This window comes from Pteronotus mesoamericanus, unplaced genomic scaffold, assembly GCF_021234165.1.
Source record: "Pteronotus mesoamericanus isolate MK-2021 breed Mesoamerican mustached bat unplaced genomic scaffold, CSHL_Meso_final contig_20, whole genome shotgun sequence".
Taxonomy (NCBI): domain Eukaryota; kingdom Metazoa; phylum Chordata; class Mammalia; order Chiroptera; family Mormoopidae; genus Pteronotus; species Pteronotus mesoamericanus.
Window position 1 is genome coordinate 2,385,242 of NW_026555085.1, and position 24,453 is coordinate 2,409,694.

The following is a 24,453-nucleotide window of genomic DNA, read 5'->3' on the forward strand; positions in this document are numbered from 1 at the left end:
GGAACATTCTATTCTGTCCCGCAAACATGCATCCTGTGGGATGTATTTCCTTCCAGTGTTCTTCCCACGCCTGTTATTTTCAAGCAGTTTTGGTCAGCACTTTTACAAAAATTGTGGGCTCTTTTTTTCAATGTAATATTTTAAAGTCATTGTCTTACATTAAAACATTTCAATGATGGCCTAATAGCTCTTCTTATAGGTGTTGTCAAACTATTTAACCATCCCATTATAGCTGGATGTTGGGTTCTTTCTTCCTTTCCTTTATTTAAAAAACATTTTTTTATTTTTCGTTACAACAAAGGATGTTATAACTAAGTAGGAAAAAAAACTCTGGTAAGTCTGTCATGGCCTGTTCCTGACATATTTAGCTTGCAAAGGAGGCCCATGGCTGACTAACAGGAGGACTCCACACAAGAATGGATGATGACACTGTAGGGTGGCAAAGGCTAAACCGCTAGGCATGGCCCTGGGCCCAGGGTCACAGAGGGTGGGTGTGAAAGGGGAGCTGGGCCAGGACTCTTAGGGGCTGGGGAAATAGCAGAACAGTCAACGAGGTTACTACTCATGAGAAAAAAGTAGTTATCTACTGAGAGCCCCCAAGTACCCCCTCACTCACCAGTCAGGCCCAGAGTGGACACCGGGCCCGCGCGCCGGCCCCCGTGCAGGCCGTACAGGTGCATCTTGTACTTGCGCCCCGGCTCCAGGCCCCGCACGGTGACCTCTCTCTCCTCACCCCCGGCACGCACCGCCTGGGGCCGCCCGTCCCTGTCCTTGTACTGGACGGTGAAGGAGTCGAAGTGGCCCTGGGGGACGGACCAGGAGAGGCTCAGCGAGTCCGGGGAGGATCCTGTCACTGTCAGCTCCCCCAGGAGGGGCTCCTCGGGGGGCTCTGGGGCGGCCTCCGTGCTGGGTTCCGTGGGGCTGGGCGTCTCTTCCTCTGCAGCTGAGAAGGACAGACACAGGGAGGGTGGGGCAGGGTCCGTGGAGATGTCCTCGGTCTTCTCCCAGGCCGCGGTCGTGCCTGGACCCCGAGGTCCCCGCGGAGAAGCCCCTCCTGGGGGCTGGGAGGTCCTGCTCCGTCCAGCCTCACAAACGTGCCCAGGGCCTCGGGGTCGGCTGTGGGGAGCCGGGCAGCCACCAGCGCAGCTCACAGAGGCCTTTCTCTGCCCCGGGGGCCCCGCCCTGGTCCTCGGGGAGCCCACGGGGAGGCGCCAAGGGCACCGCGGCGCAGCCTGCAGCACCTCGAGCACAGGCGCCCCCTGCACCCCACTCACCCATCGCGGAGTGCCATCGCCCTGCCGGCGCCCGCCCTGCGGCGCCCACCGTCCACTCACCCGTCACCCCGACGGCGGAGACGGGGCCCTGGCGCTGGCCGTCGTGGAAGCCATACAGGTTCATCTTGTACTTGTGGTCTGGCTCCAGGCCCGAGACGGTGACCCCGTCCTCGTGTCCCGGCACCCGCAGCGCCTTGGGCTGCCCGTCCCCGTTCTTGTACTGGACCAGGAAGTGGTCAAACTGTCCCTCGGGCACGGTCCAGGAGAGGCTCAGCGAGTCCGGGGAGGACCCTGTCACCGTCAGCTCCCCCAGGCGCGGCTTGATGGGTGGCTCGGGGGTCACGGTGGAAGGTTCTGAAGGTTTACCCTCTTCTTTCCTTGGGACTAAACAGAGACGAGAGAGAGGACCTTGATGAGGGGCAGGTGTCCACGAGGCCTCTGCTCTCCTCTCAGCTGACATGCTATTTGGAAGGAAGCAGGGTGGGCAGAGTTCCTCTTGCTCACCTGTCAGGGATTCCACCTGGATAGGACCGAGACGCTGCTGGCCATGGAGACCGTACACATTCACCAGGTATCTGCGGTTGGATTCCAGTCCAGAGAGGGTGATGTCATTCCGGTTGCCCCCTACCCTGACAACTTGGAGTTGCCCATCCTTGTCTATGTACTGGACCTCGAAGGAGTCAAATTCTCCCTTAGTGACCGTCCAGGAGAGGTTTAACGTGTGTGGGGTGGCCTCATTCACGGTCAGCTCCCCAAGATGTGGCTCAGACTGTGGAGGGTTTGGGGCCGTGGCTTCAGCTCCGATTTCTTCCCTAGGGGCTGGTTCAGAGAGATAGGTAGAGCTGGGTGATGGGTCTGTTGCTGTACTAGGTCTCCAAGGGGAGGGCAGGAGGGCAGGAAGTAAAGGCAAGTGATCAGTGATAAAGGGGGCCAACTATTGATACACAGGGAGGAATTTCAAAAGCATGATGTTAAGTGCAAGAAGCCAAACACAAATGACTATGTACTGTGTGATTCTGCAAATGAAATGCTTCAAAAGTCAAAACAATCATGAGAGAAAGCAATCCGCAGTGCCAGAGGCTGGCAGGAGTGGAACTGGCTGCTAGGGACACAGCAAACTTTGGGGTCCAGAGAAATGTTCTACAGTTCAGTTGAGATAATGATTTCATGACATGCTTTTGCTCAAACTCATTGAAATATTCCCTTCAAATGGGTGAATTTTATTGTACATAAATTATGCCTCCATATACCTGATCCCTTTCCCTAAACAAAGGGATGTAGGAAGCCCAGAAATGGTGTGGCTGGGTGAGGCCAGGAAAGCCTGGCAGGGAGGAGGAGCAATCTTTCTGGCCACAGCCACACTCACCAGTCACAGCGACCGCAGCGATGGGCCCCACACGCCGGCCATCATGCAGCCCATAGAGAAGCAGCTTGTACCTGCGGGAGGAGTCCAGGCCCGAGACCCTGACCTCCCTGAGGCTGCCCTCCACGGGCACCACCTGGGGCTGCCCGTCTCTGTCCTTGTAGTGGACCACGAAGGAGTCAAACTGGCCCTCAGGGACCGTCCACGCAAGGCCCACGGAGTCCGGTGTCACGCTGGTCACCTGTAGCTCCTCTCCCAGATGGGGTTTTGGGGGACGCTTTGTTCTAGCATCATCCACAGCACCCTGGGTCTCTGAAATGCAGACACAGAGGAAATGGCTGAGATGTTCCTGGAAGTCTGGGTGACCTTGAAGGGCAGGAGTGAGAGGTCTGGGGCCTGGGCTTTGATGCATGAATCCCAAAGGGCTGGTGCTATGGGCTTATGCAAGGAGACAGGGGAAGCCCAAGCGGCTGGAACCAGATAACAACTGTGATGGCAGCCAGCACAAGTGACCGCCTGTAGCCCTGGCCTGGCAGAGTGCCAGCCGCTCCCCAGGGCCTCCAGGAATGGAAGCAGACCCTGCAGGGGATGCCCTCACCTGTGGTACCATCAGCGGTGAGGGGGCCGTGGCGTTTCTTGCCCAGGAGGCCATAGAGGAGGAATCTGTACTTGCGGCCGCTGTCCAGGGGGGTGATGGTGACGGAGCGTTCATGACCTGCCACGGGCACTATCCGGGGCCCATCCCTGTCCTTGAACTGGACTACAAAGGAGTCGAAGTGGCCCTCAGGGACTGTCCAGGAGAGGTGCAGTGAGTCCGTGGTAGGGTCTGTCACCCACAGCTCCCCGAGGGAGGGCGTGGCCCCTGGGCTGGCATCGCCTTGGGCAGCTGACAGAAAGGAACAATTCTTGTGTTTATCGTCCAAAGTCACTCCTTGACTGCCTCTCACTGGAGTTGGAAAAACCCAAAACTTCCCAAATGATCACTGCTTCCCCCACATCTTTCTGTCATCCGCCCAGGGCCACCACCATCCCCAGCTGGCCTGTGCCTCTGTCCACTTAAGCAATCAGGAGGGGTCCTCTGTCCTGAGACACCTCTGGGAAAAGAGATCCCCTAGCTTGCAACTTATTCCTCTTGCTATCCAGATTCTTCCTACCAATTAGAGACTAGTTCCTAGCAGGATGCAGCATGTCACAGGCTTGGTGTGTTTGTGTCCTTTTACCAAGGAGCCCATTCTTTGTGATTTGACTGCCTATGGGGAAATCTGAGGGTCCTGGGGACATCAGTCAGGTGGGGCCACAAGATCCCTGGTGGAGGCACACAGCAGGTAGGGAGGCATGATGTTGTGAGGGAGACGATCCTCATTGGCCTTGGTGGAAGGGGGCTGCCTATGCCTGAGGGGAGTCAGGGAGAAAGTGGGGAGCTCAGACAGGAAAGGAATCTGGTGTCAGCCCAAAAGCCATCCTGAAGCCAGAGAAGGAGCTGGCCTGCTGCCTTCCTAGACAGCAAGGACGCTGATGGCATTGTTATTGCAAGAGTTTTTGACAACAGGGAGCCCCCTGAGGCAGGAGAGGGCCTGGACCAAAAACCAGGAAAGGGGCAGAGCTGGGCAGCCAGCCCTGGCCTCCTAGGGTCCCCAATTTCTGAGACTCCAATAAGAGGACAGGGGAGGAAAGATATGGGACCTGATGGACCTGAGCCAATAGGGTAAGAAATTGGGTGAGAGTCAGAGGGCAGAGAGCAAAACTCTCAGGGAGTGATGGTGCCACAGGGCTGAGGACCTGCAGGGCCCCGGGAGGCAGGGAGGCTCCGTTCCCTTCACTGCCTTCCCAGGACCTGCTCCCCATGCCCTTCCACCCAGGATGGGACCCGAAGGGTCTTCCCCCATTCCATAGGAGTAGGGATTATGAGAAGACTGCGAGAGCCATCAAGGGGCCGGATCCAGGACTGGCCCACTGTCCTGGCTCTCACGTGCCTTGGACCAGGCAGCTTTGCCAATGAAACAGGAGGACAGGGGGAGGCCTGGCAGGTGGGACAGGAGACCAGGCAGTATGAAGAGGGGCCCCAGGCTCAGCCTCAGGGGGTCCCTCTCACCTGTCTTTGCCTCCACAGAGACAGGGCAGAGTGGTTTCCCTTTCTGGATCCCAAAGAGCAGGAACTTGTATTTCCTGTTGGGCTCTAGGCTTCTGACAGTGACCTCTAGCTGGTCTGTGGCCACAGGCACCACGTGGGGCTGCCCATCCCTGTCATTGTACTGGACCACAAAGGAGTCCAATTCGCCCTCAGGAACCACCCATGAGAAGAGTGGCAGGGGTCAGTCCGTCACTGTCAGCACCCCCAGGTGTGGCTCCTGGGGGGACTCTGTGCCTGGGCTGGCGGGAGGGGCACTGGGATGGGGAAGACGAAGAACAGGGCTGAGATTTCTGGAGGGACAACTCTCCCTATAGGGCTTTGGGCTCCCAGGACCTCAGAAGCCTCGAACTGAGAAGGGAGACAGTTATATCTTTATTTTCACTGACCTCTAACTGAAATTAGCATTTCCTTCAATGACGAACATAGGAAACCAACCATGGTGTGTACTAGAAGTACCTGTGACTCCGTCACCCATATCAACACGGCTGTTTCCACGTCAACCTAGAATTACTGCAGAGACTTCACAATATGGGTTATAGTCGTCACTACTTCCGAATGTGACACTAAGTCTTGCTATTTAATGAATGAATAAAAATGTTTCTGCGTTACTAAATCTTAAACTTAAATTTAAAACTGTTTTTCTTAAATTTAAAACTTTTTATTAACTGTATATCAATATAATTGATTTCCCTTCTAATGCTATGCATTTTATTTTCTAGTTTTAAAAAATTGCTCTGAAAAAAAACAAACCCCATTGTTCTGAAGGGGATCCAAGCTTTTCACCAGACACCGTGGCACAACGATGGTGGAAGACCGTGTTCAGGAAGCTGTGGGGGGGCGGGGGAGGCCCTGGAGGCTGAGAGCAAGGGCCACTTCTAGAGGGGCTGCTGACAAGGGACTCAAGGGATGAGTGCCATTTAACCCCAACAAAATAGGGCAGCGGGGGAGGTGGCAACCATGTCCAAGTCACAGGGGCTTATAAAGAGAAGGAAAGAAACAACTGTGGACAGTCAGAGAGGGAGACCACCTGTACTGGATTTGGGCCTGAGGGAGGGGCTCGGTGGAGATGAGGAGGGAGGGCAGGGAAGGTTCCAGCCTGGGGGAGGGGCCAAGGGAAGAGACTAAGACGCCTGTGACCCCAGGAAAACCTGCAGAGGCCACCAAGGCAGGACCCAAAAGAGAGTTTGTGGGCAGGGGACTCTGGATAACCAGTGTTGGGGCCTGCCTGGCCCCGCACTCACCCGTCGCAGCTACCACAGAGAGAGGGCCTATGCGCTGCCCACCATGGAGCCCATAGATGTGCATCCTGTATTTGTGTGCAGGTTCCAGGCCAGTGATAGTGGCCTCATGCTGGTCTGCGGCCACAGGAATGACCTGGAGCTCCCCATCCCTGTTCTTGTACTGGACCATGAAGGAGTCAAACTGGCCCTCAGGGACTGTCCACACGAGGCCCATGGAGGTGGGGGTCACATCTGTCACTGTCAGGACCCCCAGGTGTGGCTCCAGGGGAGGGTTGGTGGCTGCAGGAGTCTCTTCTAGTTGTGGCGCTGCAACAGAGATTGTGGGAGGCTGTTAGGAAAAGCTCTCCTTTCCCTTGGTGGTAATTATGTCTGTTGTTTCTGTGGTGCCTATGAGGTGGGTCTGATGTAAAACTAAACTGATTGGCAACATCTGTCTGGCCAACAGCCCTTCACTAAGTCCTTGCCAGGCTCTGGGGCTGTGCTTCAGGGGAGTGGTATCAGCTGTCACTGAGACCTAGGAAAGTGGCTGAGCTTCCTATCCGTCCCTCAATGGCTTCCCCACTGTCTACACCTTCATGATGACCTCCAGACTATTCAGCATCTTCCTTGGGTGCCTCATCAAGGTCTCAAATTCAACAGTCCAAACACAAGCACAGAGGCTCCTCTCACACCTGCCATCTCCTGGCCTCCCCACCTTACAGCCACTGCTGCCTTCCCAGGGCCATTCTCAGTCCTCTCCGACCCCCAGCCCATCCCAGGAGCAAGTCCTGTGGAAGCGACCTGCAGAAGCTGACCCTCCTCACGAACTCCCGTGCTACCATCTCCAGGTACCACCAGCTCCTGTGGGGTTATAGACAGTCCCCTAAATCACCTCCCTCTTGCACCCTTACCCCTTCCTCTCTGTTCCGCGCTAACACGTTAGTCAGAGACATTCCTGCCATGGCGTCCATATCACTCAGAGCAAAGGCCAAGTCCTTCCCTGGCTTGTGTGGCTCAGTCGATTGAGTGCTGGCCTGAGAACCAAAGGGTCACCAGTTTGATTCCCGGTCAAGGCACATGCCTGGGTTGCAGGCCAGGTCCCCAGCAGGGGGCGCATGAGAGGCAACCACACATTGATGTTTCCCTCCCTCCCTTTCTCCTTCTCTCCCCCTCTCTAAAAATAAATAAATAAAATCTTAAAAAAAAAAAAAGCCAAGTCCTTATGATGGCCTTGAGGTCCAACACATTCATCTCTCACCACCCCCCCCCCCCAAATTCCAGAACATTCCTTGCTGGTCCATGGACATTTGAGCACCTTCCCTCTACCCTGAGTGCTTATCCCCAAGGATCTCCGTGGCTTGTCCTCTCCCTCCTTCAGCCTTTCCTCAGCCTGGCCCTTTTCCTCCACCTTCCCACCCACTGACCTACTGGCCTTGGCTTTTCTCCCCAGCTTGTCACTGTTACTATGGTACCACTGAAATATCTGAAATTGGGTGCCTGTCTCCCTCCACATGCAGGAGCTCTGGCTGTTCACTGTGGTGTCCCCAGCACCTAGCCCCCAGAACCCAGCAGGTGCTCCCCAATCTTTGCTATTGAGTACTCTGCATGGCCGAGCTAGGGAAAGCCAAACTCAGGACCCCTTTGTTCCCACTGCCCAGAATGAGTTGAGCCTGGGAGGCACTGCACCAGTGACTGAACCTGGAAGGTGGTCCCAAGAGGCAATTGGCAGGGTTGGGGGTTGGGGGATAGGGTTTCCAGTAGCTTATTTCTCTGGCTCCTGTAGAGAAGACTAGGTTCCAGACCCATAAAACCTGCTTTAAAAATGAGCTGCTAATGAGGTCTTAGGAAGACAGAGATGAGTCTTAAGTGGGGAGGACAGGGACAAAGGCACCTAAAGGGGTAGGAGGGGTCACTGCTGAGCAGCAAAGAGGCCCAGGTGCCAGGCCGGGCACTGGACTTCATTTCATTTGCCTTCTGTCTCTGCTAGTTCCTGCAGCATCCACTCCCTGCTCATTTCTGCCCTCTCTGCACTTCTTTCCATGAGAAAGAGAAATTGTCCCTCACCATCAAATCTTATTGTTGGTGGTTTGGCTTAACTCGGAAGATGGGATTAGAGCTACCCATGGGTATGGAAGTCCCAAGGCTGCCTTTGGTATAACCTTTTTCCAGCTTAGCAATGTTTCTCACTAGCTGCACGCATTTCTTCTCCTGCCAGGCATGGGCCTCAGTCAGCCCGGTGACCTCCCGTGATAATGACCAGCCTGCTCGACCTCACAGTTGGGAGCCTGGAATGGAACCCAGCCTGTCAGATTCCAGAACTCAATTTTCCTCACTGCAAAGTCTGTGCCCAACACAGCCCATCCTTACCCAGGGACCAGAGATGGCCTTGCAGAGCTCAGTGTGGCTGCCCAGGACAGACGGGTGGACTGAGGGTCACCCATGGAGAAACCTCGGCCTCATGTTCTGGGCCTGGCACAAGCCTCCACCCTGCAACAGGCAGGCCTCAGGGTAGCTTCCCCCTCTTTCTACTCTCAGTGCTGACTAAAGAAAAGAAATCGGGAGTGGGGAGTGGAAAGTTCTGGAAACTAAGCCAACCAAGTCAGAGCGAGGCTGGGCTTTGGGGAAATACAGAAACCTAGCTCTGGAAACCTCTCTGTTCTTCTGCTTTCAAGTTTGTGCCCTTTTCCCTTATGGTAAAAGTTGTTTTTCAAAAATGTGTCTTTCTTTCAGTGGACTAAGGGGGAAAGAGATTCCTCCTTGCTGTGACCAAACTGGGCAGGTCAGCAGGAGGCTCCCAGAGGCCACCTACTATTTGGGCCCTTGTGCTGAGGCTCCAGAGAGGAGGTGCCCCGGCTGCATCATTCATGGTGGCCAAGATGGCCTGCGCCTGGGCCCGAGAGAGGGGTGGAGGGATGTTCTTCCTTGCTGTAAAGGTGTTCACTGGGTGAGTGGTGAAGAAAGCTTATAGTGTGCTGATGAAGGAGCCAATATCTCATGCTCACTCTGACCAACTGAGAAGCTGGAGCAGCCAGCCCGAGTAAGGATAATTATAATAATCATAGTGGCAGACACTGACAGCAAGCTCTGTCTATGCTAAGCCTTTCTTAGTGCTTCAAGTTGCTAACTCACAGGGTCCTCACACCAGTTCTGTGAGGTAGGCATTATGATCCCCATTTTACAAATGAGGAAACAGAGGCACAGAAGGTTTAAGATGTGTTCAAGGTTGTACAGCTGGCTGTAGACCACCCTCGAACTGCTCTACCTAGGTCTTCCCCAAGCAAGTGAGGCCATGTGGTCCTCAGCAGCAAGGACAGCTATCACTATAGGGAGGCTAGGGGCACCAGTGGGAGGGAAATGAGCCAGGCCCCGCCCCACTCACCAGTCAGGCCCACAGTGGACACGGGGCCCGCGCGCCGGCCCCCGTGCAGGCCGTACAGGTGCATCTTGTACTTGCGCCCCGGCTCCAGGCCCCGCACGGTGACCTCTCTCTCCTCACCCCCGGCACGCACCGCCTGGGGCCGCCCGTCCCTGTCCTTGTACTGGACGGTGAAGGAGTCGAAGTGGCCCTGGGGGACGGACCAGGAGAGGCTCAGCGAGTCCGGGGAGGATCCTGTCACTGTCAGCTCCCCCCAGGAGGGGCTCCTCGGGGGGCTCTGGGGCGGCCTCCGTGCTGGGTTCCGTGGGGCTGGGCGTCTCTTCCTCTGCAGCTGAGAAGGACAGACACAGGGAGGGTGGGGCAGGGTCCGTGGAGATGTCCTCGGTCTTCTCCCAGGCCGCGGTCGTGCCTGGACCCCGAGGTCCCCGCGGAGAAGCCCCTCCTGGGGGCTGGGAGGTCCTGCTCCGTCCAGCCTCACAAACGTGCCCAGGGCCTCGGGGTCGGCTGTGGGGAGCCGGGCAGCCACCAGCGCAGCTCACAGAGGCCTTTCTCTGCCCCGGGGGCCCCGCCCTGGTCCTCGGGGAGCCCACGGGGGAGGCGCCAAGGGCACCGCGGCGCAGCCTGCAGCACCTCGAGCACAGGCGCCCCCTGCACCCCACTCACCCATCGCGGAGTGCCATCGCCCTGCCGGCGCCCGCCCTGCGGCGCCCACCGTCCACTCACCCGTCACCCCGACGGCGGAGACGGGGCCCTGGCGCTGGCCGTCGTGGAAGCCATACAGGTTCATCTTGTACTTGTGGTCTGGCTCCAGGCCCGAGACGGTGACCCCGTCCTCGTGTCCCGGCACCCGCAGCGCCTTGGGCTGCCCGTCCCCGTTCTTGTACTGGACCAGGAAGTGGTCAAACTGTCCCTCGGGCACGGTCCAGGAGAGGCTCAGCGAGTCCGGGGAGGACCCTGTCACCGTCAGCTCCCCAAGGAGGGGCTCCTCGTTGGGCTTCAGCGTCTGTGTACCAGGATCTGTGGGGCTTCGTATCTCTTCCACAGCCTCCTGAGGGGCTGTGAAATGGATTGGGATACAGGCTTAAAGGATGACTTGCCTTGCGGGTTACATTAAATATGGTAATCAGGTAAATTCAGCAAATATACTTAAGCTGTAGGGCTAGTGGTTTGTGCGACCTTTGTGTTAACCATTCGGTGGATGAGGAGGAAGACAGGGCTGAGAAGGCCCCTGGTTTCCATCAAGCAGTGCTAGACAGCTGCACTGGTGGGCTCTGTGGGCTGGAGTCTCCCCTTATGTCTGAACATGGAGCTGAGATGGGAAGATTGGACCTCTCAGGTGCTGTCTACCATGTTCACTGCGCACCTCAGGTAGTGAAGGGCAGTGCGGCCTCTTCCCATGTGCACCTCTGTCTTTCAGCTTCTGCCCACTTCCAGGGCCTCACAGGTACACCTCATCATAACCCTCAAGAATGAGTCTCTAAGTCAGGGCTTCAGGCAAAAGTGGAGTGGGGTGGGCCCTGCTTTGATTTGGGGGTGGGAGTAGAACTGGGGAAGACCCTGAACTTCCCCTACCCACGTCATCTGCAGTTAGATCTTTGCTGAGTCTCCATGGACTGGAGAGACTGGACAAGGGCAGCCAGCCCTTCTGTGATCCACTTCCCGGTCCATGGGAAACTACTTAAGAGGAAGGAGACTGAGGAGAGAGGAGGCACGAATGATAACCCAGTTGAGGATGGGGAAGGTAGGGGGATGGGAAAAGGAAACAAGGATACTGAGAAGCAGGAGAGTCAGAGAGAAACAGCAGCTCATTCTCAGACAGCAGTGTCGGTGTGCCAGGCACTGTCCTGAGTGCTGTGTGTACTCTAACAACTGTGTGAAGCAGTTACCGTGATTATCCCCATTTGACCAATGAGAAAGCTGAGACACACACGGTCATACGTGGGAGAGCTGGGATTACAATCGAGACTGCTGGCTCCAGAGCCATGCTCCCAACCATGCGGTTACCCAGCCACAGAGAGGGAACCAGCTGGGGAGGTTGGACATATGGAGCATCCTGGGAGTTGCTGGAAGTGAGCCCGTTTCCCTACGCCAAGCTGGCTGAGAGTCAGGGAGGCAGGAGACTGGGAGGAATCCCCTTCCTGCTGGACAGGGCTAGGGAAACAAGGTGCTCTGAAGCTCAAAAATGACCATGACTGGAGCCAGGTCATGGAAGGCAAGGAAGCCCAGCACAAACCCTGGGGAAAGAACACAGTGGCTGAGGACAATGCAGGCAGGACAGGCACAGGACGGCCGGCGAGGGAGGATGATTGCAGGTGCTCGGATTGCGGGAACGGGGGCTGCTCTTGGAGAGGGAGAAACAGGGCCATGACAGAGGCTGGGGCTGATGGCTGGGTGAGAAGTCCTGGGACGTGCGAAAGGAGAGGCTGGAGGCTTTGGCGGAATGGGAGCCAAGAAAAAGAAGGTGCAGGGAGCTGCATAGGAGCCCCTTCCTGCTCAGAGGACTGGGGGCTGACAGGGGAGGGGGCCCTATGGCCCTGACTCACCCGTGGTGGCCCTCACAGACACAGGCCTCACACGCTGCCGGCCATGAAGGCCATAGAGGTTCATTTTATACTTCCGGTCAAATTCCAGGCCGGCGACAGTGACTGTGTTCTCATCTCCCTTGACAGACACTGCCTGGGACTGCCCCTGTGCATCCTTGTACTGGATCATGAAGGAGCCACAGTTGCCCTGGGCCACTGTCCAGGACAGGCGCAGGGAGTCTGGGGTCATGAAAGTCACTGTCAGTTCCCCCAGCACTGGCTGCTTGGGGGGCTCTGGGTGGCGGGCTCCTCTTTCTTCTCTGGAGCTGTAAATAAGAGGACCCAGCCAGGCCTGAACTGGCAGCCTGGGGTTGGGTCTTGGGCTGTGGATGGGTTGTCATACCGAGAGGGTCATATTGGATTAGTGAGAACTCCTGGGATGTTTGGCACCACCGGGGTATGACACACCTTCTGGGCCTTGGGGAGCAGCTGAATGGGTTGGACAGGGCCCAGCGGTACGGGGAGGCTGGCTGCCCCGCAGCCTGGGGGCAGGGCTAGAATCAAGAGTCAGCCTTCTCAATGGGAAGCCCAGTCAGTTCCTAGCTGAGGGCAAGTGTGTGGAAGGATGAGAGGGGTCACAAGGGGCTGATGTGGCTGCCACTCACCAGTGCTGCCATCAGCCGTGAGGGGGCCGTGCCGCTTCTTGTTTGCAATGCCAAACAGAGTGAATCTGTACTTATGGTCAGGGTCCAGGGGGTAGACAGTGACCGAGCGCTCAGGTCCTTCCACAGGCACCACTTGGGGCCGTCCATCCCTGTCCCTGTATTGGACCACGAAGGAGTCGAACTGGCCCTCAGGGACCGTCCAGGAGAGGTGCAGTGAGTCTGGGGTGGGATCTGTCACCCATAATGTTCCAAGACGGGGTGGGATCGCTAGGCTGGGATCGCTCTGAGGCACTAGGAGAGAAGGAAGGGGAACATAGGTTAAAGGAGAGGGGACATCTCCCTCCCATACAGGGATGCTCTGTGAGGTTGCGAAGGTTGTTCACCGCACAAAGGTACACTGAAGGAGCACTGAGAGAGGGCTTCCAGCCAGCACTCTGCTTGCCAAGCTACATACCCTGGCGATGGGCTATGCCCACCTACCTTCTTCTTCTAAATGTATAGACTGGTGTGGCCCTTACTCTATCCCTAGCGTGGGGAGGGGCTTCAGAGACAGGGGAGCCCAGCCAGCTCTTTCCACATCTCCATGGCCAGGGAAGTAAGTGTTCCAGAGCAACCGGCATTGCTTCCAGGCTTCACTGGTTGGCTTGTCCTCTGAGAGAGGGGAGAGAGAGATTCCTACACTGGTTCTAGTCATGCCCTCATGTCCATCACCCTCCACAGTAGCTCTCACCAGGGCAGTGCTGAGCTCGCGTTGCTAAGTCCTGTGGACACTGTGCAGCGTTGAATCACTCTCACAGAACCTGATGTGCCTGGCCACATCCTTCACTTTGGCATCCAGGACAGCACTCTCCAGGACTCTGCCCCTCTCTACAAGTCACCCCTCAGGCTACCCTGCGGGCTCTTCTTTCTCTGCGAGTGCTTGTGCCCTGAGTGTTGGCCACCCCCAGTGCTCCCACAGGCTCACCCTTGCTCCTATTTGTTGGCACCGATGACACCCACACTCCCTCTCCAGGCCTCCCCTCTGCTCTCCACACCCATGAAGGCAGCAGTATAAGCCCAGGGCCCATCACTTTCTTCTTGAGTGACCTCTTTGAGCCTTGACTCTCCACATCTATTGCAGGGCATGCCTCCCAGGGCTGCTGTAAGGGCTGGGTGTGATGAGACACCTAGAATATCTGGTACACGTTTGATCTTAAAAAATGGTCAAAAGGTGTTTACTAAGTATCTCGCCGCATTGTTCCTCACTTCTGCTGTTCCTTGTCTCAGGGAACAGGACTGTTTGATCCAGAAATGTGGGGTGCTTGGGCCACTTGCTCTCCTTCATCTCCCACATCCAGACTCACTGCCACCATCCCAAACTTAACTCACTTTTCCAGCTATCCTCCACAGCAGCCTTGGTGTAATTTGTAAGATAAATATAGAATCATGTCTCTCCCCACTTAAAACCCCTCAGAGGCTCCCCGCCCCTGCCGCCACCCAGAGCCCTCAAATGAGGTCCGAGCTCATGTCAGACTCATGAGTCCCTTCAGCTACCCAGGCACCCTGCTGTCCAAAAAGAGGAAACATGATGCTCCTACAGAATCATGCCCATTCCCGCCCTGTGCTCCACGGCTCCCTGTCCGCACTGCCCTCCTCATCCTCTCTGCCTGACCCACCACTGTTTTCCCTTCAGGATTCATCTCAGGGTTCCCTGCCTCCAGGAAGCCTCCTTGGAGTTCCCAGAGCACTGGGAGGACCCCCTTGAGGATCATGCGGAGGGCAGGGCCAGGTGATGTGTGTGACCGCTCTCACTTACAGATCTTGGCTTCAGCCACCAGGGGGCCATGCCTCTTCTTGCCCACAAACCCATACAGGACAAATTTGTACTTGCGGCCCTCGTCCAGGTTGGTGATGAGGGCCGAGCGTTGGGGCCCCTCCACAGGCACCACGTGGGGCCCGTTCCTGTCTTTGTACTGGATCATGAAGGAGTCGAACTCGCCCTCAGGGACCATCCAGTGCAGGAGCAGGGAGCTGGAGGTCACATCTGTCACTCGCAGCTCACCCAGGCGCGGTGGGGCCAAGGGCTTCCCAGGCTTTTCCCCATCCCTGTCTGGAGTAGGGGTCGAGGAGTAAAAGCAAAGCAGGCACACTCAGCCAAGGCCTTGTCCTTGTCTCCTTCCTGCCCTCTGCCCACTGGCTTCCTCCAGCCTGGCCAGCTCCCTCCCTCCCTTGAAGGCTCCATTTCCCCACCCCTAAGCCCTCTGTGACCAGCCTTCCTGGGAAGGGGGATTTCCCCCCTCAACTTCTGTCCTGGAGTCAGAGCTTTGGCCCTTACCCATCCCTCAAAAAAGTCCCAGTCCCTCTCCACAGCAAGGTTTATGGGGAAGTTTCTGGTCCCCCATGGTTCTTCCTGAGAATGTCAAACTCCCCATTGCTGCTATAGAGCAGTCTGGAGACTCCTCAGTCCACCTGAACTTCTCTCTCCTGTGTCTCCCTCTCTCAGTTGTGAGCTTGACCTGGAGTTGTAGGGAGAATCAGCTTTCCTGGTCCCATAAACAAGGACGAAGAGGGATGTGAGAGCAGGCACCCCAGGTCTTGTCCTTCACTGGCTCTGAAGACCTCACCCATTTCTGAAATCCTGACAGCTGTGAAGCTCCCCGCCCCAAGGAACCTCTACCCACAGGAGAAAACGGCTGATGGACTCATGGGGCACTGTCCACGGCAGGCCAGGCTCTCTGGGGGGGAGCAGTGCCACAGTCCTAGCCTGCCCAGTGCAGGCGGTGGCAGGGGCTATGGACAGGGGCAGGGGAGGAGGGTCAGTTTCATCAGGGCCAGAGGCCTTGCCACACCCACCCTGGGAGATCTGTGGGGTGGGGTGGGGGCAGAGGAGTGGCCAGGATATGGAGGCGTAGGACACGGGGCAAAGAAAGGAGAGAATTCCTGTCCCTCCCTGAGTTTTCTCATCTTCTTTTTGGGGAGTACTCCTCTCCCTGGCCCACTCTGTCATTATTCCACCCCATCCTTCTTGCCTCTGAACTCTTAACTCCTTTTCTCTCCTTGTCTTCTCCCACCACTTTGACCCAAACACAGCCCTGCCCTTCTGCCCCTCCTTCCCACTTCTAAAGTCCTGGTGACCCAGCTCCTCCCCCAACCTCAGGACCCTGGTCTGAGCAGAAGGCAGGATGTACCCATAATGCCTTGATAGATGAGAGGGGCAGAAGGCTCGCCCTCAGGGGGAACCCCACGAAGTGACAGCTCATAGGGGGCTCCAGGAGGGGGTGAGGGCACCCGCGCCTGGCGGACGTCCCCTGGCAGCAGTTCGTCATGTGGCCCTGGACCATCAGGGACCCAGAGGCGCAGCTGGAAGTGGGCAAAGGTGTCAGGCTGGGCTGTCCAGGCCACATGGAGGCGTCCAGTCTTGTCTCTGCCCAGCACCTTCAACTCTCCCAGCTCCTGGGGGCGCTGCTGCAGGACAGGGGCCTGAGCCCCTTGAGTTGTTGAAGGGCCTGAGTGGGGAGGCTCATCAGTGGCTCCCAAGAAGCCCGAGGGGGAGGGTCCTGGGATGGTAGGGTGAGAAAAACAGGAGAGTCCGTTGTGAGAACCAGGAAGGAACCCCAGCCCGCAGGTTCTGCCCTCTTGGAGAGCTTGCACATGTTCCCTGGGCCACCTCGTCCTCCCAAATGTCAGCCTGGCCCTCCAAGTACCTCTGTCCACCTCACCTGGACAGGCCTGCAGATAATAAATGAAATAAATAAAGCCTGCCATCTCTCCCCCCACAAGACATTTATGACCTCCAGCCCCACAGACGTCCAAGTCCCTCCCCACAGGGGTCCCCCTCCCCACTGGGTGGTGGTCGTGGCTTCCATTAGTGCTGCAGTGAGAAGCCTGGAAGAAAGGAGGAGAAAGCGGTGTTAGGGAAGGAGGGTGCGAGAAGAGAACAGGTAGTGAGAGGAGGGGGTTAGCGTCCAGCTCAGATGCCTTTGTGCCCTGTGAGTGAAGAAGAGGTCCACAGCTCTCCCCGTGGTGGCCATAGAACACCCCTTCCCTGAGCCCTGACATCGTTCCTGTGGGAGAGATCGGCATGAAATGAGCCAGGGGATCTGAAAGGTGGCTCAGGAAGCAGTGGGTTCCCTTCTCACATACACATGCTGCCGATGGCTTCAGGCAACTCAAGCAGTTCCTGTGAGTCGCTTTGAGGTCAAGGCCAAATCGTGGAAAGTGGTAACCACTGGCCACACTCTTCAGCCACCCTTACCGCAGTGAGTCATAGCGGGGGACCTCTGGGGTCAGTCACTCCTACCCCACCCTACCCCACCGCACCCGTGGGTCTGCAGTCCCTTGCTGCCCACCAACCACACCTTCTGTCACCTCGAACAGCAATCCCAGCAGAAGCACCTTGAGAACCCAGGTGAAAACCAAGGGACCCCCAAAACCAGGTCTCCTGGGCCTTGCATGTCTGTCAGAACCCTGGGGGCGGAGGTGGTTCTACGGACACAGGAGGGCTGTGCCTTGCTTATGGGGTCCCCTGGAGCCTGGACCAGGTAGGACTTGAAGGCAAAAGGGTGTGAAGGGGTGAGAGTCTGAGCAGTGAGCAGTGGGAGGAACTGAGGGATGCAGACTCCAAAGGCAGGTGAGCCTGGGCAGGGGAGGGGTGGTCCCACGACCCAGCCCACGCTACCTGTGGTGGTGATGAAGGCGTAGGACTTGGAGGTCTGCCCTGCCCGCACCCCGTGGACCTCCACGTGATAGGTGGTGGCGGGCCTTAGGTCGGGCAGGGTGACGGTGCGCGTGGTGCCAGGCACAGTCAGCTCCCCGCGGGGGCCGTCTGCAGGCGGCTGGGGCTGCCAGCGCAGCACCACTCGCTCGAAGTGGCCGCGGAGCCCATCGAGGGACACGAGTAGTGAGCCGTTGGCGGAACTGCCCAGCACCTCGGGCTTGGGGTGGCGGGGCACCACCATCCCATCGACGCCTTCAGGTAAGAGGCCATAGATGCCCTGGTTGGAGTCCCACTTCCAGGTGCCGGAGTCGGGGCTGACGGTGGGGTAGGGCCGACGGGGCGGGGGTGCGGGAGATCCGGTGGGGGCAGAAGCCGCCAGACGCCGCTGCAAGTATTCGTGGATGTGGCGCGCTACGGACGCGTAGGTCTGGTTGGCCCTCAGCGGGTAGCCGTGAGCCCGCAGGCGGCGCTCCAGGTCCTGCACCGTGCCGCGGAAGCGGCCCAGCTCTGCTGTCAGGTTGCCCCACGGCCGCCGAGGGGGCCGGGGCAGGTTAGGCCCAGGCCCAGGCTCCTCCTGACCCTCCTCCGCAGGCTGATGGGGCCTAGCGGGCCTAGGGGGCCGCGGAGCCGGCCGGGGCCGTGGTTTGGGGGGCGGGGCTGGGGGGCGCACCTCCGGGTAACTGTAGTGGCCTGGTGCTGGGGTGGGGGGGGGCAAAAAGGGGGGACGGGGAGAGCCGATCAGTGGAAGCTGCCCCCACCATCCCTGCGCTCCTCCCTAGGCATTCCTCCCTCCACCGTCCCTCCCACAGGAGCCAGAGGCCTTGGCCCTATGCCCCACCCCCACCTGGAAAGAAAACCGAGAAAAAGGAGTCATTGTCCCAGGAGCCCCTCACTCATCGCCCTCCAAGCCCACCACTGTTGGTGCCCTAGAAAGAAAAGAGAAGCCAGCGGGCTGGGCCCTGTGTCTAAAGGAGAGAAAGGGGAGTGGGAGGAGAAAATGTGAGCTAGAGCAAAGTGGGGTCCCTCTGTCACAGGAAAAGAAAAGAGAGATCCAGGCACCTGTCAAGAGACCTTGAGATTAGTAGAAAATTACTGCCATGAGGTCTAACTCTCCAAATCCCAACCCTAAAATCAACAGGAGTGTTGATGTCTGATCTGCCTAATTCCAGTCCCTACGGGATCTGACCACTGACTGAGCATGAGGGTTGTTCCCCATCTAGGGGGGCCACCAGCATCTCTTATTCATTGTTCTCTTCATGGGCAGCTCCTCTCATACTCCAGCCCATAGGCTTCCTATAGGACTCGAGTGCCTGAGAGCTATGTCTCCCTGGTACCATTGGTACAGAGCAAGGTCCCCAGCAGGTGCTTTGGGACTGCCACAAACCCTGCCAAGCGCATTCGGGGGAGCCTGTGAGTCTTATGTGTGCTCTCATGGAAGGGGCTCCTACACTCAGAAACCAGGCCTTTCCCTAACCCCTGTGTTAGCCATACCTGTGTTAGCCCTGACAGAAGCTGGGTAGCTTACTGCCCGGCCCCGCTCTGCGGTGACAGTCACTACATATTCCACGCCTGGCATCAGGTCAGTCAGCAGTGTCCCGTCTGCCTCAGCTGGCACTTCCAGCCGCACCCTCTGGTTGCCAGCACTGACATAGGACACCACAAATCGGTCCACCTCGGCCTGGGGGTGCAGCCAGCTGAGCTCCAGCGTGGTTGGAGTCACGGTCACCACCCGGAGGTCTTGCGGGCCATCGATCACTAGCCAGGTTAGAGAGAGCAGGGATCAGGTGGGAGTTTGGTTTTTCAGTCACCAGCTTTCCTTGCCCCACCGAAACCCTCCCCACTGCCCTCCTGGAGGGTAGACTCCTGGCCACCTCTCTCATATCCAGATCTCTGCTTAGGACCCTACCCCACAGCCCCTGTTCTCACTGGTGGTGATGGTCTTGGACACAGGAGGGCCCCAGTTAGTCCCTCGAAGGGCGCGGACAGTGACCTGGTACTCCTGACCAGGGGCCAGTCCTCTCTGGTCATAGGCTGAAGCAGAGCTGGACACCCGCGTGGTGAATGGTGGACTCGCCCCCTCTGTCTGCAAGAGAAAGAGCCCTGGGTAGGTCAGGGCTGGCACTCTGCTCCTGCCGCTCAATCCCGCGCCGCGCCCCCTGCCCCCCCCCCCGCCCTCGACAGTCTTCAACTCCAAGCCGTGTCAAGCTGGGACTGTGCAGAACTTGGCCCTGTCCAGCCGGGGAGCACAGATGGTAACAGCAAACACTTCTAGGACACTTTCTCCATGCCAGCTACTGTTTAAGGCAATTTATATATATGCACTCACTGAATCCCAGGCAATGTGACCTCAGAGTCCCTTCTCTTGGGCGCTACCTTTTAGCCTGTTCATCAGTTGTCTGCCAGAATTCTACCCGACACCCAGGACTCTGGCCTTCCCTGAAAGCCTGGCTTCCTGGTGGGACAAGGCTTCTCCTAAGCTCACGCCTGTCAGGACAAATGAAGGAAATGAGGGATGCCCCATCAAGTCTCACTTCCTCCTTAAAGCATCTGCCCCAGCCTGAACCTCCCCACAGACCTCTGCCCTGCTGTCTAATCTAGGTGTGACCTTGTCATGCCATTTCCCTTCAGGCATTTTTCTTGTCTCTTCAGCAGAGTTGTAGGCCCCTCAAAAACAAGGCCCATCTGCTCAGAGTTCCACAGATATGTTCCCCAGTTTTGTATCTGGCATCATGCTGGGCATTGAGACAGAAAAATAAAAGCTATGGTCCCTGTCCTCAGATAGCTCATGCACAAGTAGCTAACTATATGGCTACATCTTAAATTTTATTAGACCTCCCTACCCAAATCTCTATTTGTAGTACATGTCTGTGAGAAAACAACCCTCCTCCAAGTGTACATCTGAGGTATTATGATTATCTGTGGTGACCCAACAAGAAAGCTGCTGGCCCCTGCTCCAGGCAGGGCCTCTCTGGAGTGCCCGCCACTGGGGGACAGAAGGAGCTGGATATCTGTGAGCAGCCCAGCAGCCCCATGTTCCCCTGGGCTGTCCAGCTGATGGTCGCACTCTGCTCTTCTGAGCTATATTGGCCAAGATGGGGATGCGTCCATTCAGCCAAGTGGAATTGGAATTTTCAGAAGGTACTCTCCTGACCCCAGAGTTGGTGGGCGAATTATACTTTGGTAAATACTAAAGTATAAAACCAGATGAGAGGCCACATATAGATCTCTGGGTTGAAGATGAATAAAGCTTTGTCAGAGTTTTCTTGGCTGAAAAGTTATCATCGGCACATAGGGCCCTCGTCCCTCTCCTGCTCACCTTGCCCTAGGATACGCCAGTCTAGTAGGTCTTTGGTTGGACTCAACACCCATGAAGTCCTCATCCTTCCCATGACTTAACTTTCTCTTTCACCTTCTATTCCCCCAAGGTGCGTGCGCGCGCACGCGCGCGCGCGCACACACACACACACCCACCCCTTGGGTGCTCCCTGATGATGTCTGGTCCTTTCAGCAAGATAAGCCCATCCCAAGGTCTCCTTCTCTTTTCAGATCATCTACATGAACATTTTAGACATCTCTTAGTCCTTCCTGAGGTTTACTTTGGAACAGTCCCCTGACAATCCCACTGTCACCATGTAGGGACAATGGAGTCAGTCAGGCTCCCTCACCCAGATATACAGATAACTCTGACTCAGCAGTGTTCATATAACCTTGAGTAAGGGACCACATATGCAGAATCAAGCTCTGTTATATAACCAGTAATGTCATATATTGGCACTCTACTGGCTGTGTTCACTTAGTAAGTAAGAGAGTTGGGACTTTCCACTTCTGTGGATCATCCCACCCTGGAATAAAGGCATGTCAGACATCCCAACAGCTCCCTGTATTTTCTTCCGGCTGCCCAAATCCCATGTTAACCTGCCTGGCCTTGAACACTTACAGGACACACTACATCTGGCTGGTGTGAGGCAGGCTCTCTAGCCAGATGCTGGCAGCTGACTCTTCCCCTTAGTAAAAGTTTGGCTGCTTCATTGCTTGCTTGCTTTCTCGCCCTATTCTTGAAATCAACCTTGTGGCCCTAGTGAAAGGCTCCACGTTGGCTGGTCCCTGGACCTTACTTCACCCTCATCCCCCTCTTCAGGCCAGACTTAAACACAAACTTTTCTGAGTCTGCAAGATCTTGTGTTTCAATGAAAATTTGGTGTAGCCTTGGTTTCCAGGCTGCAGAATATACCCAGACAAGGAATACCTGAGCCTCTTTCTGTTTCCTCATGCTTTCTCTTACATTCATAGAGGAGCCAGCATTTTGCAAAATAGCAACATCCCTTAAGTTGGTGGTCCTCAGATTTGGGGTGCATCAGCATCACCTGGAGGGCTTGTTGCAACACAGGTTACTGGGCGCCACCCCAAGAGCTTCTGATTCTTTAGATCTGGGGAAGGAATCCAATAATTTGCATGTCTAACAAGGTCCCAGGTAGTGCTAATGCTGCAGATCCAGGGAACATACTTTGAGAACCACTAAGTCAGAGTAACAAGGCCACGCATGCAGAGAATTGTTCTGCTCCGGTGTTCTGAAAATCATTCCAATGGCTAGGTGTGTCCCTTGGCCAGGAATAGCAGAGCTTCAGCTTTGAGAGAGAAGTGTTTCTGGATATGGTAGGGACAGCCAGGCTTCTAGGAAGATGGCAGTGGCCAGAGGAAAGCCAGTTGCTGAATATATTCTGTGCCAATAGAAGTGGACAGAGAGCATTGACCAAGGCAAGAGGCCCAATTTCAGGCACCAGCTACAGAAAGTATAGCAAGCATAATCTGAGGGCCAATACATAGGCTGATGGGGAGCCCAAGAGTGGTGTCTAGGGACCAATTTTACAGGAGTATTTTTCATGCCTGGGCTCAGAGAGAATCCAGAATGTGACAAAGGCCAATACCCAGAGCAGAGCACATGAGCTGACAGCAAGGCCAAGCCGGGTTCAGGCCAGCTCGATGCCACCTAGCCCCACGGTGAGGGAGGAAGCTCAGGGCTTCGACTGAGAAGCCCCACCTCTTACAACACCCAAGGGTGGGCTTGTAGTTCCTAACTAAGAGCAGGAGGTAGTGCTGCCCTGCATGCTCCTTTCATTTCAAGGGTTTATTTTAATTCCACTTTCTCTCAAGTTTCTTTGGAAAATTCCTTCTAAAAGTCCCATCCTCTCAAGATTAGAACTATGTAAATAATATACACAGAGAAGAGAGTGGGAGAAATACTTTAAGATGTTAACAGTGCTTATTTTAGTGTGAAGCAGCCAAGAATTATTTGTTTTTTTTTTTCTAGTTGCCAAATTCTTGTCTTGTGATTAAGTTATTTTTATACCAAGTAAAAAAAATTTTTAAAAGATTTTATTTATTTTTAGAGAGAGGAGAAGGGAGGGGGAAAGAGAGGGAGTGAAACATCGATGTGTGTGAGAAATATCAATCAGCTACCTCTCACACATGCCCCGACTGGGGACTGAACCCACAACCCAGGCATGTGCCCTGACCAGGAATCAAACCTGTGACTCTTCACTTTGTGGGACCAAGGCCCAACCAACTGAGCAACACTGATCATGGTGTAAAAAAAATTTTTTAAGCAGAAGAAAAAATCCAAGTTATCCTAGTTGTAAAACAAAGTAGGGATTTCTACCTCTGCTTCTATCAGGGGGTGAGGAGAAACAGAAGATGGCAGGGATCTGGCTTAGGGGTATGATAAGAATAACCAGGCCAGCTGGGGTGTGGATGACAGCCAGCACCTCTGTGCTGCCCCTTCTGTCCCAGAGGCTTCCTAATGTTTTGGCCCTGGGAGTTATTTATTTTTCCTGAGTCCTGGCTGGGCAGAGATAAGGGTGACGTGATCTACCTACTAAGACATTTGTGGGATGATTCAGGAAAATACGAGTTGAACAGTAGAAATGTCAGATGATTTGGAGTTAGGAGAACAAACACATCATACAAGCCCAATCTGCACAAAGGGAGATCTCTAATGGGAGGACACACGTCTCTGTCCTTAGGGTACCCCCCAAATATTTTAAGAGTAAGTTGGGAGGAGACAGAGAAAGGATGCTTTGCAATGCATTGACAACATGGAGGTGGAAGAGCTGCTTCACAGATTCAAAATTATTGAAACAGCTGAGACAGCTTGGCTGAAACCAAAAAAGATAACATTAAACAGAGCCAACTACCAAGTCCTATATTTAGGCTAAAAAAGTATATATAGTTCATTCTTTCTTCTTTTTCCCCCTTATTTATCTATATTTTCTGAAGTTCCCACACTAAGCCTATACAAATTTTATAATCAAAAGTTATTTAAAAAAACAAATATGATAAAAACAGCTGACAGTGTGTGTGGCCACAAGTTAACATATGTCAACTCTGAGAACAGTGCTGGTGTCTCTAGAGTTAGCCAGGGGAACAACTGGGCTCCTCCTCTCTGCATTCATGTTGTGGGGACAAGTGCAAAAAACAGGAGGCACTAGAAGAAGGAACTCTGGAAGTGAAGAATTCAAGAACAAAGTCCTAGGGAAAAGAGGGGGAGGAACCAGTGGGTTTTGCCCATGAGAATAAAGGGTGACATGATGGCTGATGACTCCAAATCCCTGAAAGGTTGTGACGAAGGATGCAGGGCAAGCAAAACATCACCCTGACTGCTGGTGAAGGCCAAGCTAGGGCCACCGGGTAGATATTAGAATGGTGCAGACTTGGACTCGGCAATAACAAAAAGAACAATGATGACCAACAAAGGACTAGACAGCCTCAGAGAATACTGAGCTCAGTGTTACCAGAGGTGTTCCAGCAGGTGGCCCTCTGCTGCAAAGGCCCTCTGCACCCCACGTAGGGCAGGAAAAGAAAGACTTTAGAGTGGATTCAGGAACCTAGACATCTGGACTCAACCGTTGATTACCTGAAAGGTCCTGCATGAGGTGTGTACCCCCTACTGTGGTCCTACCCTCTTGTCCCCTCCTGGAGTGTGGCTCTTACCGTGGGGGTGAACTGAATTTCATAGGCATCCACAGGGCCAGGAGCCCTGGTCCACTCTGTCCGAACCGCCGTCTCCTCCAGGAGGTGCATCCTCATGCCCTCAATGGCTGGCACCTCTGCCCAGGAGAATGGGATATGGGAAAGGAAGCTGGTTAGCCCAAGGCAGCCCCACCCGACCCCCATCATCACAGGCCCTCTAGTCAGGGGCACACAAACAGG

The 24,453-nt window shown here is 55.5% G+C and overlaps 1 protein-coding gene across 1 annotated transcript in view; it reads right to left on the reverse strand.

The window, feature by feature from the left end:
- Positions 1–24,453, reverse strand: part of TNXB (tenascin XB) — a 57,519-nt gene that overhangs the window by 18,081 nt on the left and 14,985 nt on the right. Inside the window, 16 exon segments of the mRNA XM_054569144.1 lie at positions 617–943; positions 1,335–1,658; positions 1,779–2,093; positions 2,641–2,949; positions 3,236–3,523; positions 6,010–6,315; positions 9,368–9,617; positions 9,619–9,695; positions 10,088–10,420; positions 12,552–12,842; positions 14,347–14,640; positions 15,719–16,087; positions 17,209–17,943; positions 18,739–19,002; positions 19,174–19,330; positions 24,235–24,350. Coding sequence (XP_054425119.1) covers positions 617–943; positions 1,335–1,658; positions 1,779–2,093; positions 2,641–2,949; positions 3,236–3,523; positions 6,010–6,315; positions 9,368–9,617; positions 9,619–9,695; positions 10,088–10,420; positions 12,552–12,842; positions 14,347–14,640; positions 15,719–16,087; positions 17,209–17,943; positions 18,739–19,002; positions 19,174–19,330; positions 24,235–24,350 — 4,755 coding nt within the window.